Source organism: Solea senegalensis, linkage group LG10, assembly GCF_019176455.1.
Source record: "Solea senegalensis isolate Sse05_10M linkage group LG10, IFAPA_SoseM_1, whole genome shotgun sequence".
NCBI classification, from domain to species: Eukaryota; Metazoa; Chordata; class Actinopteri; order Pleuronectiformes; family Soleidae; genus Solea; species Solea senegalensis.
Genome location: NC_058030.1, coordinates 22042911 through 22061493, shown reverse-complemented (window position 1 = coordinate 22061493; position 18583 = coordinate 22042911). Strand labels below are relative to the sequence as shown.

Here is an 18583-nt window from a genome sequence, read left to right as displayed (position 1 = left end):
CCTGTTTCTGTTCAGGCAGAGGGGGACCTGAGAGACCTGAGATCGTGACGGACGGGTCAAGACAAAGAAAGAGAAAAATAAGCAGTTTACACAATTAGAGTAGTTATAAATAACAATGAGAATTGTAGTATTTTTGTAATACCGTGCACTTAGCAAACTTCAACGTCTGCCGGTCGTCGTTTACTGAACAAATACAAACACCTTTAACTTCCTGTAAATCATAAATGGTCTGTATTCTGACTATGTAAAGGTTCTTTACACTAGTTTTGCAATTCACCCATTCACTCACGCATCCATACAGCAAATATCTGAGCATCGTGGGGTTAAGTGTATCGCCCAGAGACACATAGAATGAAGGCAAGCAAAGCCAGGGATGTGTGATTGTATCCCATGCTTAATGCTCCATTATATTTTAAATCTATATATTTGACTTAATTGTAATTTACACTGTAAGTCATTTCACAATATCCCCCATTTACATATGTTCTCCTAAACATTCAATCTAAGCACCTATTTTGATAAGAATTATGCTGATTTCATTTCTATCATCATCATCGTCATAATAATAGTAACAATAGGGATGGGTAATATAATGCTCTTTATTATCAATCTGAGAAAGATTCAGTGTCAATGTAATGTCCAGTAGTATTTTTTTTCCCAGATTTCTGAAATGTTTCTGTGTTTAAAAAGTGTCGCTTCATTCTTTCCAAACTTAAAATGAATTGTTACATTCCACTCTCACGTTTTGTTAAGGCACTATTGTCAAGCTGTAACTACTAAGGGGACAGTGTTGTCATGAATCCCTGTGGCTGCAGAGCAATCATCACATTAGCTGTCTCTGGTATGATCCCAGCCAGTCACAGCTCGTCTCCTGCATGCGGCCCTGAGCAACGCATACCTCTGCTTTTACACCATAAGTGCTAAGGTGTAAAATAAACAACTTTAACAGGCACCTCTTTATTTCACTTGTGTATCAGAGGGCAGACGAAATGCACTCCAGGACTATCAGAAAACCGAGGGTATCCGACTGGTGGTCACGTCTCCCGATTCGTCCCTCTTGACCAAAGGCAGGAAGCTGAACATGACCAAATGTGCCAAATCCTGCAGCCGCAACAAGAGACTCCCCTTCAGCTGCAGGTATGTCTGTGACCATGTCATTTAAACCTTTTTTCTACTTGAAATACCTGCTCTCTCTCTGGTTTGACAGGCTTAGAAGTGTTTTGCATGTAATTGCCCCGGGATTTCTCTTTTGCCTCAAGGTGTAAAGGTAAAAACTGACCCATGTGTGCTCCACTCTTCTTTTTCTTCTCTCTGCCTGCTGTCTTTTCCTCCTTATCCTCCAGAGCGTTCCTCTATGATCATAAAAACAGGAAATGCCAGTGGCTGTCGTTTGACAGGAACTCACCAGGAGCGCAGATCCAACAGGACTTCAACTACCAACTCTATGAAAAGAAAGGTGACCGCTTCACTCTGCCTCCTTGTTTCTCTCTATCAGCTGATACAGTCAGTATAATGCCATTACAGGGTTTCTCTGTATATATATATATATATATATATATATATATATATGTATATATATATATGTATATATATATATATATTTATGTATATATATATATATATATATATATATATATATGGTCAATTGTGTTTATTGCAAAAGAAAAGTTTTTAAATGAAATTACAGATGTTAGACCTGCAATCGGACGGTGTCCATTCATATGTTGTGCTTCATTGTCTATTTTCCTCTAAAGGGGAATCTAATTTACAAAATTGACATTATGTTTTATTGAAGACAACCTGAAACTAGTGGTTTGGTCCATTAACTCCTCAAGAAAATGTTTGCTGATGTTATAAATCAAGTTGGAAGTAGCTGTTCATTTCCCCATAGACTTCCATTTTAACTGAGTTGTTTTTTGCTTGGTAAAGTAAAACCAAAAACAGCTTATTTTGCATGTTCTGTAAAACATACGCACATAAATCGAAACTGAAAGGTTCGGAAAATCCTGCAAACTTTGTTCCACAGTCCCTGCCCCCGGGCATTGACCCTGGAAATAATAGAAGAAGCCAGAACACAGGATGAGAAGACAACAGCAAGAAAAACATGAGAAATCCAGACCACTGCATTCTTGGACTGACAATGAGATGTAATTTATGTTCTGTCAGCGTAAAGAATTCAATATTTGTAAGTTAATGGATGGTAGAAAGACACAGTCTCGTGCTCGACATGGTACCAACTAACCGTGAGCTAAAGTTGTTTTGGTCTATACCTGAAAATGCTCAATACTAAATACACGACTGGAGTCGGACACACTTCATTCAATACTGATTCTTGTCTACTGGGAGAAGCAGAGTGCTGCAATTAAAGGGCGTTATCAAGATACAGCTACAGAATAACTCAACCCCCTCTTCTGCAGCTAACTTTGCCCAATGGCTGTTTTTGAAAAATGCCAAAGAAGAGGGCTGAGAGCTGAGTGAAGGAGAGTGCAGATCAGTAAGGGGGCGTGGTCTTTTTGTGGAATCTGATACATCGAGCTGTAGGTGTCTAACTGGGACAGATTAGATTAACTTTGATTTAACTTAAAAATTGTGGGAATTTGAATAGCTTTGACAGCCCTAATAATAAGCAATATAAAATATGCAAATGTAAAAAAAATGAGATTATAGTTATGTATTCTAATTATGCTCACACCTATTTAACTGTGGAAGTTTGCAAAACAGTACCAGTGACAACAGAGTGGACTGAAATAGCCAGTGGCAACATTTGGATGCAGTAGCTGGTGTTTGACCAGAGAGAGGCAGTAGATGCACCAAATTGTATCATAACGTGTATAATGTCAATGCATTTATGCTAAACTGTGAAGATTCGCACCTGGACCAGCAAATATACACTGGTTTACACCTGAAAAGCATTTATTTACACTTTAATAATGACATTTACAGTGTTTACATTTTTATCGATTTTCCTTAGAGTGGTTTAGCTTTAGTGGTTTTAGAGTCGTCTTGTCATGTTTATTGTGCGGCTGCACATTATGCTTCATTTTCTGTCATTAAGCAGTGTTTGTGTAAATGAAGGGAAGCCCCCCGCCCCACTGGACTCTCAGGACTGACCACAGTGAACATGCAAGCTGCGGAAGCTCGATCCACTCCGTCCAAATGTTTTGCGGAAGATTAGGAAAGCAGATTTAGTCTTTTTTGGCATTGTTGTGTCCTTGTTAAAGCTCCCTGTTAGAGCTGAACATCTTCCCTTTGTCTGTTTTTCTCATCACTGCGGCCACACTGGCTTTGTGTGTGTGTGTACACAACAGTGCTCAGGTTGTTGGCTCATCACACCCACTCACTCTGTTCTCCACCGTCCCTCCTCATCCTCGCTCTCCTCTGTCTCTCTTCCAGACTATATCAGGGAGTGCGTTGTGGGTACAGGTCAGAGCTACAGGGGTCGGAGGTCAGTGACCGTGAGTGGGATCCCGTGCCAGGCCTGGGCCTCTCCTATTCCTCACGAACACAAGTAAGATTTCCACACAACTTCAAACAACAACCAGCACTTGTCATTATTTCTGTTAGGAGCAAGTAGCTGCAGGCGAGTGCACAGCGGGTGTGTGTGACTGTGTGAATTTGAAATACTACGGGTTGATTAGGCACCAGGGAGCAGTCATTCATCAGAGGTGACCTCATTGGAACGCTTCGCAGAGTCACAGATCATTTCCTGCTCTGTCCCTACTGTTTTGTAAAGGCATGGGTGTCCGTGTCTGTCTGTCTGTGTGTGTGTGTGTGTGTGTATTTTACTAGGATTAGGATCATATCAAATACGCAACCTTTGGTTAAGCTCCGGCTACATCCCTACAGTATTCCCCAGATTAAGCTCATTTTTCAAGATGCAGGCATACATAAAAAAAAAGAAAGGAAGGAAGGAAGGGAAAAATGAACACTTTTAGGTAGAGTTTAACACAAGATGCTTCTAAAGCGTTGTTTTCTACAGGATTATGTCACAAGTGACAAGATCACGGCATATATCCTTTAATCTACTCAAGTAAAGCATGCGAGAAATGATGCCTACAACCCACACATGCTGTGAATTTGCTGTAGGTTTTAAAATAGCATGCATAAAATAGAGTTTTAATTCACAGCTCAATGCAAATAAGATATGTTTTTACAGAAATGGCAGAAAGAAAGTTTGGGAAAAATACCATCCAAATAAACTGTAAGCTTTGTTTTAAATCATAATTGTCTTAGTACTATCATGGGAAAAGTGTTGAACAGGTTGTCTTCCAGCTGGAAGGTCGGGGTTTGATCCCCCGTGTTCCTGTAGTCCACACGCTTGGTCAAGACACTTGATCTGGACACAAATTGCCCCTGTGCTGGAAAAGTGTGAATTCTTTCATGAATACATCAATAACATGAGAAATATCCTTCAGCGAATTACAATATAAGTAGAAACACATAGTTTTTAAACCTAATATTTATTTACACTGCTTAATAATAACTGCTATAAATTGTAAATACGGTCTGTTAATCAATATTTCTAGCTTTATTATTTTGTGGGGGTTTTTTGATCATATTTTAGATGACCTCGGCTTTTCTATTTTGCACACACACACTCTTACACAGTATTCTTAGTCGTAGAGCTATACTTTACCCTGACCTCCACGTGCAATATACATATACAGCATATTATCCCATGTCCAATATGTGTTTATACTGTAAATTTACATAAGTACAATATACTTATACTTATATAATTTCCCATGTTCAACCTTTGTTTATTTATACTGTATACTGTGCATATTCTGCATACTGTCTATAATGTACTTTCTACATTGTATTTATAACAATATTTTTTGGTAATGCATGTTTATTATTTATTATCTCTTATTTATAATTATCTGAAAATACATACACATAAACTTTTAATCCACTGTTATTGCTTCCTCTTTTCCTTCTTCCCTCTCCTCTCCTCTCCTCTCCTCTCCTCTCCTCTCCTCTCTCCTCTCCTCTCCTCTCAGGATTTTGTAGTGAGTTGTCATTTTACCAGAAGGAGGACAGTGTGTGTGTGTGTGTGTGTGTGTTGTTTTTGCCTCCAGTGAACCTGTTTTATCAGACCACTGTTAAGGTGGCGTAATTAAATCCAGGCGCTTGACACACACAGAGAGAAGAACAAATTCCATTTTTATCAGTGTAATGTTCCTTCTCTTTGTGATTGCTCTGCAAAGACCTTTTCATTCGTGTCCCCGCCGTTACTCACTTCACTGAAAAACTCCACGTTTTATCATCTCATCATCATGTGGAAAAACACGGACTGACTCAGAGATTACAACATATACAGTCAATCCTCACCACTGCTGACCACAGCCATATGCTTGCCCGATGTAGAAGACGTGAGTCATTTGTCAGTGTAACAGGATCTCCAGAACCGTTTGTCATGAAAGATTACCGTTGCTCCTACATATTAGCGTGTTTTCTCTGCTTAACAACGTGCTGTCGTCAGTGATTTGATCTTTCAGCGTTGTCATCCGTTACTTTTGTATTTTGTAAATTTCCACTGGTCGAGTCGAGACGTACGCGTTTTTTAAGCTGCAAGGTTCTAACAGCAGCTTCATCATGATTCATCATTCTGGGAATTAGAAGGACAGCAGAAAACAAAGATAATGTATTATTGTCCCATCTTTTACTGTTATAATAAACAGAATGTTATCTGACCTTATTGTAACATCTATTTGAAGCTGAGCCGTGATGGATTTGTCTGAATGTGTGCGTTTTTTGAGCAGCAGAATTCACTTCTGAAACTTTTCATGGACGCGTCTTAGATTTTTTTAGTCCAATTCCAACCTGTTTGCCGCCGTCTCGCTTTACTCGCGCAATGCTGAGATAAAACAAATCACTTCCTGTGTGCGGGGCGGTGCAGAGAGCGTCGTGTGGAGCTGATGGGCTTCTTCAACTTTCAGTCATTTGTGTGCAACAAACATTTGTTTACATTTAAAACTTATGGACTACGTTTTTAAACAAAGCAACTGGACTTTTGTGAAACCATGTTTCCACCGAGTGAGTAAATGGCAAAACACAAGCCTGACCCAGGGCTTTCCAAACCAGGGCCTCGGGTGCATATAGATGCTCATAGTTGCTGATCTGAAACTTGTTTACTTGGTGCAGATGTCTGTTTGTTGAACTTCAGTTCTGCTTCTGACAGATTCATGTCTAAGAGGTTCAGGAAAAGGGACCTCAGAAAAAACTACTGCCGCAACCCAGACAACTCCACCGTTGGACCGTGGTGTTTTACCACTGACCCGCGACCTCACTACAGACACCAGGAGTGTGGCATTCCCCAGTGTTCGGAGGGTAGGCTACACACACACACACACACACACACACGCAAATAATACAAAATAATGTCTCTTCATCGTAAGATCACGCTCATTCCACGCTGCAAATTGCCTCCACCAATTCAAGCTTGATAGTCTGAAATGAGCCGTAGCACATTAAGCAATGCTGGTGCCAACAGTGTTCTGTTATACAGCTGCGTGTGTGTGTGTGTGTGTGAATGTATGTATTAGGGGTGCACAGGTTTTCTTTATTCACCGAGGCCAGCTGCAGCCGTTTCCAGGTGTGTGGTTCAGTTTATGCTGTCTGCTCTCATTTCATCAGATCCCGCTTTTGTAAACGATTTGAACCTGAAGGCATGTGTTGGAATGTAAAAGGATATTAATCCCGCTGTCGTGTCCAATACGTGAATTGTTAGCTCGTTTATGTCCCTGTGGTACAGAAAGAAGGACATAGTTGGGTTTGTATACATGAAACTTTGATAATAATTGATGAGAGGGAGGCACGTTCCCCCTCGCCGCGATGTTATACTGTCAGACAGTGATGTTTTCCTGAAGACGGGGACGATAATGGCCTGTGCTATCTAATCTCAGAGGAGGGGGTTGTCCTGCTTTCGCTGCACATATGACACTGGACAACGTTAATGAGGAAGTGGGCAGTGTTTCTGTAACAGCACGGCCAGGAAGGGAATCCTTCTCGCTCCCCAGCTCACATATGGTGTCCCACTGGGGTTATCACGAGATGTATAACACGGATAATTACTTCTCTTTTTTCCTGCTAGGAACTCTGCTATCGTTCATACAAAAATGACTGGAAGGGTTTCTCCAGAAATTAGCTGCACTTAATAGGAAACATACACAGACACAGAGACAAAAAAACATGCCGTGTGTCATGGCACACACACACACACACACACACGCACGCACACACCAATGGTACTAAAAGTGCTCTGTCACGACAGCAGGGCACTCATAAACATCTGTTTTTAATCTGCATGCGCTCTGTTGTTTACACTAGACAGTGTGTGGACTACTCGTACAACACACGGCGCCTTTTCTACGTCAAAGAGAGCCTCGCCTTCATTACTTCGACATTTCATATTGATTTCCGTACATAAGGTGCATGTGTATCATTTCTGAACTTCAGGGGAAAGTTGTTAAGTATTTATGAAGGGTTTCATTGCCAAATGTTGTGCAACTATTTTGGGCCATGCCATAAAACATATTAAATTGGATGATCCACTTTGTGCAAGTGTATTGTTTTGTCAGCCTGTGACTACACTACTGGAACTGCTGTGATTTATTTTTGTCCTTTGCCCCAAGTGTTTTTTCGAGTGAAAACCAAACCCCCTAGAGATGATTGTGTTACTGTAAACTGTTTATGTACTTGTGTCTGTGTGTGTGTGTGTGTGTGTTTGTTGCTCCACAGTGGAGTGTATGAACTGTAATGGGGAAGACTATAGAGGACCCATGGACCACACAGAGAGTGGGAAGGAATGCCAACGCTGGGACCTGGATGAACCTCACAAACACCTGTACCACCCTAAGAGGTGTGACTCACACACACACACACACACACACACATGCACTGGCATCACTCTTTAAACGGTGTCTCCTTAATCACACTAAAGCCCACACACACGGATGTGTGTATAATGGCCAAAAGCTGCGAGAATACTAATACTTTCACACAACATATTTGTGTGGCTGTGGCCCACTTACTCTGGAGATGAAGTGATTTGGAGTTGGACCATGTGCCTTTCCCTAAATGATTGCCATCAGAGTCTAGAGTGTATTTTTGTGTGTTTTCAGCAGCGCTTTGTCGGGAAAACCCCTCATTCTTACTTAATTGGCCCAAATTCCTTTAGGCTCTCAGTCGATTATTAACCATGTCCAGCCATGAGATAAGTTTAATCCTATTTCATGGAGGCCATATGTTTTCATCTGTTTTGGTATCCCTTACATGTTTGTGTGTGTGTGTGTGTGTGTGACGGTGGTGTGAATCTGTGTCAAGTGAGCGTTCCAGCTTGTCGAATGGCAGGTGGTCTGGATTAGCAGGGACTCGTTAACACGTCCTTAATCATCCCAGTGTTTGTGTAAACGAGGTCCCAGACTGCTCGTAGCACTAATGTAAAGAGAGGGTCCTTTGGCCTGATGCTGCATTGCCTGGAGGCTCAAGGCCTGGAGGGATGTGGGACTTTTAGGGATGAATTACCGCAGAGCACCTGCAGCAGTGCAGCTAATTTACTCGCTCACTCCAGTGAGCTGTGAACAGATTGGAGTCTGCTTTGCTCTGCATCAACAGGAAGTGAGAAGCAGATAATAATCAGTGCTGAGATCATACTGTCATTCTTGCTTTATTCCAGGTCAGTTTCAAATTGCACGAGTAACATATACAGTAGTTCTCCACTGTGAAAGGAGCTAATTTAGCTAACTGGGCTGGTTATTTTAGCTGTGTAGCCTTGCTGTAGGTTATTTTCTGTGTCTTAATAATCACAGTATCATTCCACATATGTCTATACAGCCAGATAGTGGTGCAGTTTCTTCACGTTGCATTGCAGAAGACCTTTTCAAGTAAACCTACAACTGATCAATTTAAATACTTGCTTTGAATTCATACGATTTAACGGTGCAGTGTTGGGGACAAAGCAGATGGAATCAGAGAATGCTCAGTTCAACCTTCAACTTGACTTGGACTCGTGACCAAAGACTTGAGACTTGCAAAGAAATGGCTTATGGACAGTGTAGGGAACCGTGTGGGTGAGCCCTTCTACCTGTACACTGAACCCACTGCAAATGATCTAGAGGGTAGTTGGGACTTCTGGGTCATCTGTACCCTCCCTGAACACAAGAGTCCAGAGTCTTATCCAATGGAGGAACACGCTCCCTAATGCTATCAGAGCAGCAGAGTTTCTATCTTCCACTAACTCTTGACCCGGAGAAAACCCATGTGCACACAGGGAGATAGATCGGCCCTCAGGCGATCCGGGATTCAAACTGTTGACCTCCTTGGTGTGAGGTAACTCTGCCATGTGGCCCCTCTTAACCCCACTTACTCGCTAAATCTAGCCTGTCTTGAGCACCCTCTACTCCTGCAGTTCCTTCTTGAACTTAGCTAGCACTCATTACTCCGTTCCTCCTGATGGTCTCTCACTGCGCCGTAACACTAATGAATGTCTCTGATTGCATTGTAGTTTTTAATGGATCTTTTCCATTAACTTTTTAATGTTTCCTATTACAATGTAACCTTTACATGATGCGCACAAACGACTGAAAGTAAATGGAATGTAAACATAATGAATGCTTCTGTTATGAGCATTAGTTAATTGTCTCTCTTCTGCATGCTTGCTTCTCAGAAAGACAATGGTCATGTGCAGCGGGTTGCGACCCAAATTACGTTTTTAAAATAAGCGCCCGAGCAGTCGCATGAATAACAAGTGTTATGTGTTAATGTGTTGTCATCAAATAGTTTCTTTACGTTATTGTCTGTAACTTACTGTCTAGCCAAGTCTTTTTAACCCTAAACCTAACCTCACTCCTTCTGTGGGCCCTAACCCTATAACCTCACTAACACTCACAAGAAATACTGGTGTCATCTCTACAGCTGCAGCGGTACATTGTGAATCACTCCTATGGGTCGTATTTGGGGGTTAGAGGAGAAGTTATTCCATTTCCAGGTTTATGTGGAAGTTAAGACTGGGTTTAAAGGACTGTTTTTTATTTATTTCTTTTATTTAGTGCCTGGGTCGGCTTTATGGGTTGTAAATAAACTTGGGATAGGTGTCCGTTGTTTTTTACAGGTTTATGTGGAAGTTAAAAATGATTTTACAACTAGTTCTGGCCCACATACTCCACGTCTGTGTGTGAGCAGAGGTCAGCTGTGGTCCATGTAAAATAAATGCCCATGTCTGCCGTGGTGCATGGGGACCTTTTGTGGGCAACGGCGAGCTTCTCCACATTTTGTGACCATGTGGACCATATGTGTGAACTGCACATGCTCTCTGTAGCACAGTACTGAAACGATGCAACGCAATCATCCGTGAGATCCGTGGTGAATGTGGGTGTATGGATGAGTGGCATGTGTGAGAGATGTTCATGGTGCAAACCCCAGAAGGCTGAAACTGGACCCAACTGGACCCAAGTATTATAAACCTCAGTTCCCCAGGTTACCTTCTGCACAGACAGAAAACAACAATCAATAAGCTATAATGCAAACAAATGGAAAATACAGACCAAGGGACCATCACAGATGAGAGATTGATTCTGCATGCTATAAAAATGAGTGACATCTAACATTGAGACTGCGGAGCGCAACAAACACACAGCGCACTTGTAAATACATCTAAAAACAATACAATAAGGACATTTTGTGAGGCACTGATATACAGTATGAATTGGATTAGGTTTAAATCATTGCTTTCTTTTATTGAGTTGGCGATATGGGTTGTAAATAAACTTGAGATATGTGTCCATAGTTATTTATATGCATGTATTTAATTTGGGTTGTACGTATATCGTATTGCATCCAAGTTTTGAAAAAGTACTTTGTATAATTTACTTTTTGAGTCCATTTAGTTATTTAATCACAAGAAAGGCTTGTGGATGTTTACATTTTACTTTATCCTGCTCCTTTTACCTCCCTCATTGTTCTATCTCCTTTTTATGTCATGTTAAAATTTTAAATTGCACAATACATTGATTTTCTGTTATGTTTTTTTTGCATCTGTATACTGAAATTGTATTATATCACTTTTTTTTTTTTTTATTAGGTACCCTGACAAAGGCCTGGATGATAACTACTGCAGGAATCCAGATGGACGCCACAGACCCTGGTGCTTTACCACGGACCCAAACACACCCTGGGAGTACTGCAGCATCAAAGTTTGTGGTGAGTTTGTTTGTCCGTGGGTGGTTGTACGCGTTAGCGTTTGTCATGCATGCAATGTGCCCGCCTCTACTTGTCAGTACGAGGGCGTGGGTGTGTTTGTGTCCGGCCAAAGAAGCGTGATTGACTGCACCAGAACGTACAACTTCCTGAACCTTTCATTTGACCACGCCTGTCCCTCTGTTTGGCTGATTCAACCAAATTTAGACACATACAAAGTCCCCTTCTTAGGTTTGGCTCTCTGTTATGTCTTGTCTAATTGCCAGAATGTTTATTTTTCCCCTGCACCACTGACCTGCTGTTTATTGTTCTGTGCAAACTCTTACGTGTGTTGGTCAAACGACACTGGGCTCAGTTACTGCAGCATATTGGATTCCTATTACACACAGAGACACTACAAGGGTTCCCTGCACACACTACAAGGAGATTGCTTTTCATTTCGACCTCACACATGTGGTGTGAGCATGTATGATTGATGTGTGACTGTGTGTTCACGCCGAATTCGATTAAAGTTCACCATGTGACCAAATTACGTACAAATCCAATGCAAAGGTGTGCATTACTTACGCCGGACAGCGCATCACACATCAAAATTGTTCCATGGCACAATTTCTCTTTTTCTTCTTAGGGCGGAGCAATAATGTTGTCAATACATATTGCAATATCATTTTCCTCAATGTCACGATTACAAAAGGTTTAATTAATATTTATGTAATTTATTCACTTGACAAACACACTGTGAGACACATGTTTCCATCGTGTTTTGTCTCAAATTTTTGTGCTTCTCTTTAACATTTAGTGTTTAGATGCACAATATTATTTGCACGATCAGCAGATATTGGCTTTAAAATGTATTATCGGATCCACCGATATGCTAATGAACATAACAGTAGGCTCAATAGGCTGCTATTCCCTTGACTTCTATGCTTGCGCCCTCTACAACTATTATTCATTTTCATGATTATTTATTATGCACAATGAAGACAATGTATAGCTACATGTGCTGTGACAAGAATATGTAAAAAAAAATATGAAAATTTCACCACAGAAGAGACAGAATTACCTCTACAGTTGGACATGGGGAAAACCGTATTATATATTGTATTGGTTATCGGCCCAGGACCTCTCGATATATAAGCATACCAGGTATCTGGTACCTAATTCCACTACTTCGATTTACAATCCAAGTGACTTCAACCATAGTTGATGGAGAACAAAAAAAAAAAGCCACCCCCCCTGTCATTGAAAATGAAAATAGTGGTGAAATGGTGAAAATAGTTTGTCTTCTGAAAGTCATGTAGTTTTCACACTGCATGTATTTTGTGCTGCAGGATCATTTTTGTGCAATGGGCCGTCCTGGCTAACACCAGACTGCATCTCGATCCCATTTGAGATCGACTATTGCTCGAGAAAGGGTGTTGTCAATTCCCACTCGCAAGAGGTGTGGCCAAAACATGTAGCTCAAAATGTCTCTGTATGCAGTTGGATAGACCTACAACCAATCAGACCAAGTATTGTAGTTTTCTTGGGCGGCTGTCTAGAAATGGTGTGTAACGACTTTTTCCAGGCGCTTAAAATGGAAGCAACAGCCAAATGGAAAGACAGCTGCTCTTTGGTGGCCCATGTTGAATGTATACAAAAGCTGCTAGATGTTGCTTCTCTGTCAACATTGTGTTAAGCCCGCCTTTGGCGCAGCAGGGGGGAAAAACCTGTTTATGATTGGTTCCCTTTTTTTGGAGACTCTGTATTTAGCCAAAACAGCGTCTTTGCCAGACCAAATCGTTGGCAGATTTGTCTGGATTCACCCAGCCAAGCGATTTGCATCTTCTGTGTCATGAAGTCTATCATGTCTCTTGCCACAGGTCTGTTGTAGCGTGAACCCACTGTTAGAGTTCACTTGTCACGTGTCACATCTCATTCTGTGGTTTCACTTGTAATAAACCAACTGCAAAGCTCTTTGCTGACCATGCAATCAGGGACCGAGTCAGCGAGGCAGCCGGTGTGGTCTTCAAGAACATACAGTCAAACAGGCCAGAGCTGTTGTTGCTGGGCTCAGCTTCTTTCTTCTCTTTGAGTGGCCTGTTTGCCTGCTAGAATCATCAGCCGTCCTGGCAGTGTGTTTACTAGATGGCACCGCTCCATGTTGAGCCAGTGATTCACTGTCCCACCCCCACTCTACAACAATTCCCCCTCTAAAAACCATCTCCTACCCTCTGCACACTCTCCGTCTCTCTCTGTGTGTCTCTCGCTCTTAGATATGGGACTTTGTTGGGAATAGTCTATGTTTACGACCCAGTTAGCTTTAATCAAAACAAGGCAGGGAGGACGGAGCAAGACACTGAGAGACAAAATGTTCTTTTGTCAAGGCTAGCTGTTTTTTTTTGTTTTTTTTTTTCTGTCAAAATAGTGCATATCTATTTTGAGACATACTGTCGACCTAAACATTGTTAGAAAACATCTGTTTTCTACCTATTTCTTCCAAGTCTTGAAGCTCTGCAACCTTATACACTGTAGGGTACATGTACCACACCATTTCTGCAAAGACAAGTGGAGCAGATAAGAATGCAAGGTTTCCATATTAACCTCATCATCCTGTAGGTCTTCCAAACACATAAAGGGAGTTAGTCTGTGGAAAGCAGGTGGCCAAGACATTTAGGCTTGTTCATCGGCCGTTCATCACGTCAAAGACAGTGTCACACTGAATCTGTCCACACTATTCATTATTCTTTATGATTGCTTGTACATGCACGGCAGCAACATCATCATTATAAACGCATAGAGGAAAGTATTTGCGGCTCTCGTGTTAACACTGTAAGACATGTAAGACACACACACACACACACACACACACGTACGGAGTGTTTTATTTTCTGTCTATTTGATTTAGCTGTCTGAGCTAATTGTTACAGTCCAAACAATTTGGTGCTGACAGTTCGGAGATGAAATCCTGCATCCAGTGGGAGGATTAATTGAATTACTTGAAACTAGAAATTGCAGCCAAATGGAAAACAGTGTGGTGAGCCATGCGTGCCGTTTTATAATCTATACTGTGGTTCACGAAAGTTTCAGCACAATTCCACGGTTCATCTCACTCTGTCTCACTCTTTACAAATCCACTTACCCCTATCAGTCATTCATTTCCACATAATCCATCTACAATTTCAACCAAATTTGTTGTCATGTATCTCTCGACTGTCATGTCAAACTCACAGGACAACTATATGTGTATTTTTCATAATTCCCATTCCTACTTCGGTACAGTAGTCCTGATATGACAAATGGGGGTTACCTATACCAATGTATTTATTGTGAAATACTATATTGAAACCTCATGATAACAAGTCCACAGTACTGTATTTCAGTGGTTCTCAAAGACTGTATTGGGACCCAGTGAGGACTTTTTTGGGGTGCCCAAACAAATTTGCGTTTTCCCCATTTTTTTGTTCAAATTTATGTATAAATGTTTGGAATATCACAGATACAATGAAGTAGTAATTCATCTGTTGGAAATGATTTGTTTACAAATTCAAAATGACTCGCTGTTACAGATATTTCTGTAAATTAGCCACCACATTATGCACAAATGAGAGTGATTTTGGTCAGGATAGTCTGCCATCTTTCCCCATGTTGAATAAAATTGGAAAATACGTTTATAGTGGAATTGTGAAAGTAATGTGAGCAGCTGGTGCGTGGAGGGGGTGAGACGTAAGCTTTTGTCTCGTTGTGTAAAGCTGGTAAAAGTGTTTGACTCAAGTCTAACTATGTTGGGATTTTATACTATGGCTCAATGACAATAGCACACTTAAAACAGAATAATTCAATTGCAGTTCTTGTGATTTGTTAGTTGCACTATTTCAAACAGCGAATTGTTCAGCTCTACTTCATGCTATACTATGCTTGAGTTTATGAGAACAAAAAAGAGATCATTTTGTTTACATATGATGTTTTGCTCTTCCACAGAAACACCATCCAAAAGTAATGTGGTTGAAACTACTGAGTGCTACCAGGGCAGAGGGGAGGGTTATAGAGGGACAGTGGACATGACGCCCACCGGACTCACCTGCCAACGTTGGGACTCTCAGTATCCTCACAACCACACATTCTCTCCTCAAGCCTATGCCTGCAAGTGAGTCAGCCACCCTCTTACTCACCCGCCTGCATTCACTTACATCTTTGTATAAGTCAACAACTTTCTCTGTGATTTCCAGGGACTTGAGAGAAAACTACTGTCGCAATCCAGATGGCCAAGAATCCCCCTGGTGCTTCACTATGGACCCAAGAGTCCCCATAATGTTCTGTACCAGCATCCCTCAGTGCGGTGCCCAAACCAACACTGTCAGTGGTGAGGAACTCAACAGCTTTATCTTTCACTCAAAACAGCAAGTGGGTAGGCTGATTTTTACTCCTACACCACAAGCGCATTTTCATATTTTTTGCTCCGAGTGGTTCACGCGAGACAATGTAACCACACGTATATTGTTTTGTGATCCCGGTGGGAAACTGTAGCCCTCTAGGACTGTGGGAAGCACCGACCACCACGCCTCACATAAACGAACACAGACAGGGGCTCAGGATTGGTCGGGTCTCACCGGACAGTGAAAGATACAGTGCAAGAATCAGTGCTGGGTGGGATTTTGGACGTAGAAGATGTAGATCCATGGCTGAGTACGCAAATGCTAATTTCCCAAGAGAGTTCACTTCTTTGAGATTGTGTGTGCCTAGCAGTGGGATTACAAAGTCTCTCTGATGGTTGTTTTGTGGTCTACCCTTGAGGGTTGAATACGTTCCCATATCAGAAGAGTGACCGACAGCATTGAAACCTCCTTTATGACCCATGTTTTTCTAAGATATATTTGTGGATGACTTCTTTATTTTCCCAGCTCAAGATCCAATACCAAGTTTGATTACAAAGAAACTAAGCAGTGTTTCAAAGGAGAGGAGTAGTGAGTCATTTTTAGGTTTGGTAACCTTCAGTAAATCCATTGTTTTTAACTCCTCTGACAACCTGCATGTCAAAGTGCTATGAACAGACCTTTTGACAATTTAACATTTCTTATGTACTCAACTCTCAGCCAGATATTGAGCTGCCAGCCCATTTAATGTAATTATATGTATGTGTTATATGCACAATAATGCTTTTAATATAACCTTTTTTACGACGACTGTAAAAGTCGACATGTGTCCAGGACAAATGTCCTTCAGGACAATAATGTCTATCTTATCTGATATTACCTTTCATCTATTTGATTAATTTAATACCGCCTTTAATTCTCATGATTGTTACTAATGAACCCTTAGAATTTAAAAGTAAAAGTAAATTTTCGGTATACTGCATGACATATGTTTTCTTTTAAAAGCTTGGTAGTCTTGAGTACATGCCTATTGTACATGTTTTTATTCAAAGCTCTTGTTACCTCCAAACCTGGAGTATGTGCATATAATAATATCTTGTACTTTGATTTCCTTTTTCTTGTCCAAATCCAGAGTGCTATCAAGGCTTTGGGGAGAACTACCAAGGAGAGCAGTCACGGACTCGATCAAAGCTCCCTTGTTCTCCCTGGACAGACCACAGCAACAGGTTGGCCCTGCTATTTTATAACTTAATGACTTTCCCAAACTTGGTATAAAACAGACCTGCACAGTCAATAAACTGCAGACAAGAGTGTGTGTCTAAAATATAAATCAAGATGTAGCACAGGCCATGTTCATGTTCAACCAGAGTCTAACAAATGACGTTTTTTAAGAGCTCAATGAGATCAAAGCAAATAACTGTGCAGAATAGTGTGCAAGATTTAAAGATTTCAAAAGTAGAGAGTGCCTATGTCCAGATTTCTATTCATATTGCTAAAATCTGATTCAATTCCAATTCATTACAGATCTGATTTGAAGTTTTACATTCAAATCTTTCTTGCATCTGATCTATCACGTGAATGTGACGTCCGACTCAAAGGCTTATTGGGTTTTTAGTGATTGTCCAAAAAGCTGGTTCTACAGATACAATGCCCATCTAACCTCCCATTTTCTCCCTCCCAGCACTCTCCCGCTAAACCCACCCTCCCTGTTAAATCCAACTAAAGATTTCAATTTAAGGATTTAAGGGTTGTGCATAACGTCTGCCATTAAAACAAAAAACAAAGGGATGACAGAGTGCCAGAGTCTACACACTATTACAATACAAGTAAATTAAAAAAGAAGATCAATTTAAAATCTATATAAGTTATATAAGTGAATGGGCAAAACTCAGAAAACAAATAGGAAGATATATCAAATTAAAGCTTATTAAATCGCCCCAGGATTGCCCCTCACATTTTATGTGGCAAGGCTGAAAAAATCCATCCATTTAAAACATTGATATATTTTTACATGCATCAGCAACACCAACGGCAGAAAATGTAAGATGCGTGAATCCACTGTAAAAGTAGGAGAACGTTGTTAGCATCTCAAGTGCCAATCTGCATCTTTCTACAATCATTTAACTCCAAAATATTCAGTCTCTTCATCAGTCCAAAAATAAACTAATCTGGACTTCTACATGTTTTTCTTGCTGTTTTCCGTGTACCAGCTTCTTTTGCTATTTTTGGGTCAGTGCCCGAGGACAGGAACTATGGAACGTGTGCCAATTTGGCGCATTAGGCCAACTTGGGTGCAGTTGAACATATTCATGCCGTAGTAATTTGGCTCCCAACCACATTATCAGTGTGTCAGTCCAACTTTGAGAATTTCTGTCTCGTATTATTTTAGTGGAACTAACATGTTCAGATGTATTTTTATTTGTGATAGACATTTATTTATTTATTTATTTATTTATTATTTATTTATTTTCCGTGGTAACGCATGAGTCATGTGACATCCTCACTAGTGCAGGCTAACGCACTTATGCTTCCCAGAACCATGTGTGTGAACCTGATATGTGGTTGTTAGTGTGAGGAGGTGCCCTGTTATTGACCTCTAGGTAGGCCTTTGTGTTGTTAGCAGATCAGGTTGGGCCTTGTGTTTCTCAGAGAAGAAAAGGGCTCCTGTGGGTGCCATGTGCAGCCTCTCCAGCATCTCCTAATAGCTCCAGAAGTGTTTCCCTGAAGATGACCTAACGCAGCAGGAATGACTCCCTGTGATGACTTTGCTGGAGGATATACACTTCACTCCTTACCTTTGACCCCAAATCCCTCCTTTGTAGGAACACCTCAAGGCCAATCAGCTCCACTGCTTGGCTCCTGCCATGGGTCAAAACTCTGGGTCAGTGAGTCTGAGACTGAGAGTTAGCTGCTAAAAATACAACACACATAAACACAGATTTGAAATGCTGGGTCGCTTTGATTTGGTACCCAGCATTCCCTCTTTTTTATTTCACCTTATCAGTCCAGGAATTTTAGTGTGGGAAAGAATT

At 41.0% G+C, this 18583-nt stretch overlaps 1 protein-coding gene across 2 annotated transcripts in view; it reads left to right on the top strand.

The window, feature by feature from the left end:
* Window positions 1-18583, top strand: part of LOC122776532 (hepatocyte growth factor) — a 30174-nt gene that overhangs the window by 1784 nt on the left and 9807 nt on the right. For both annotated transcript variants that reach the window (XM_044037131.1, XM_044037130.1), the window contains exons 2-10: window positions 978-1137; window positions 1344-1456; window positions 3394-3508; window positions 6185-6333; window positions 7744-7864; window positions 11084-11202; window positions 15160-15325; window positions 15408-15541; window positions 16684-16777. In XM_044037131.1, the coding sequence (XP_043893066.1) occupies window positions 978-1137; window positions 1344-1456; window positions 3394-3508; window positions 6185-6333; window positions 7744-7864; window positions 11084-11202; window positions 15160-15325; window positions 15408-15541; window positions 16684-16777 (1171 nt within the window). The remainder of the gene's footprint in view (window positions 1-977; window positions 1138-1343; window positions 1457-3393; window positions 3509-6184; window positions 6334-7743; window positions 7865-11083; window positions 11203-15159; window positions 15326-15407; window positions 15542-16683; window positions 16778-18583) is intronic.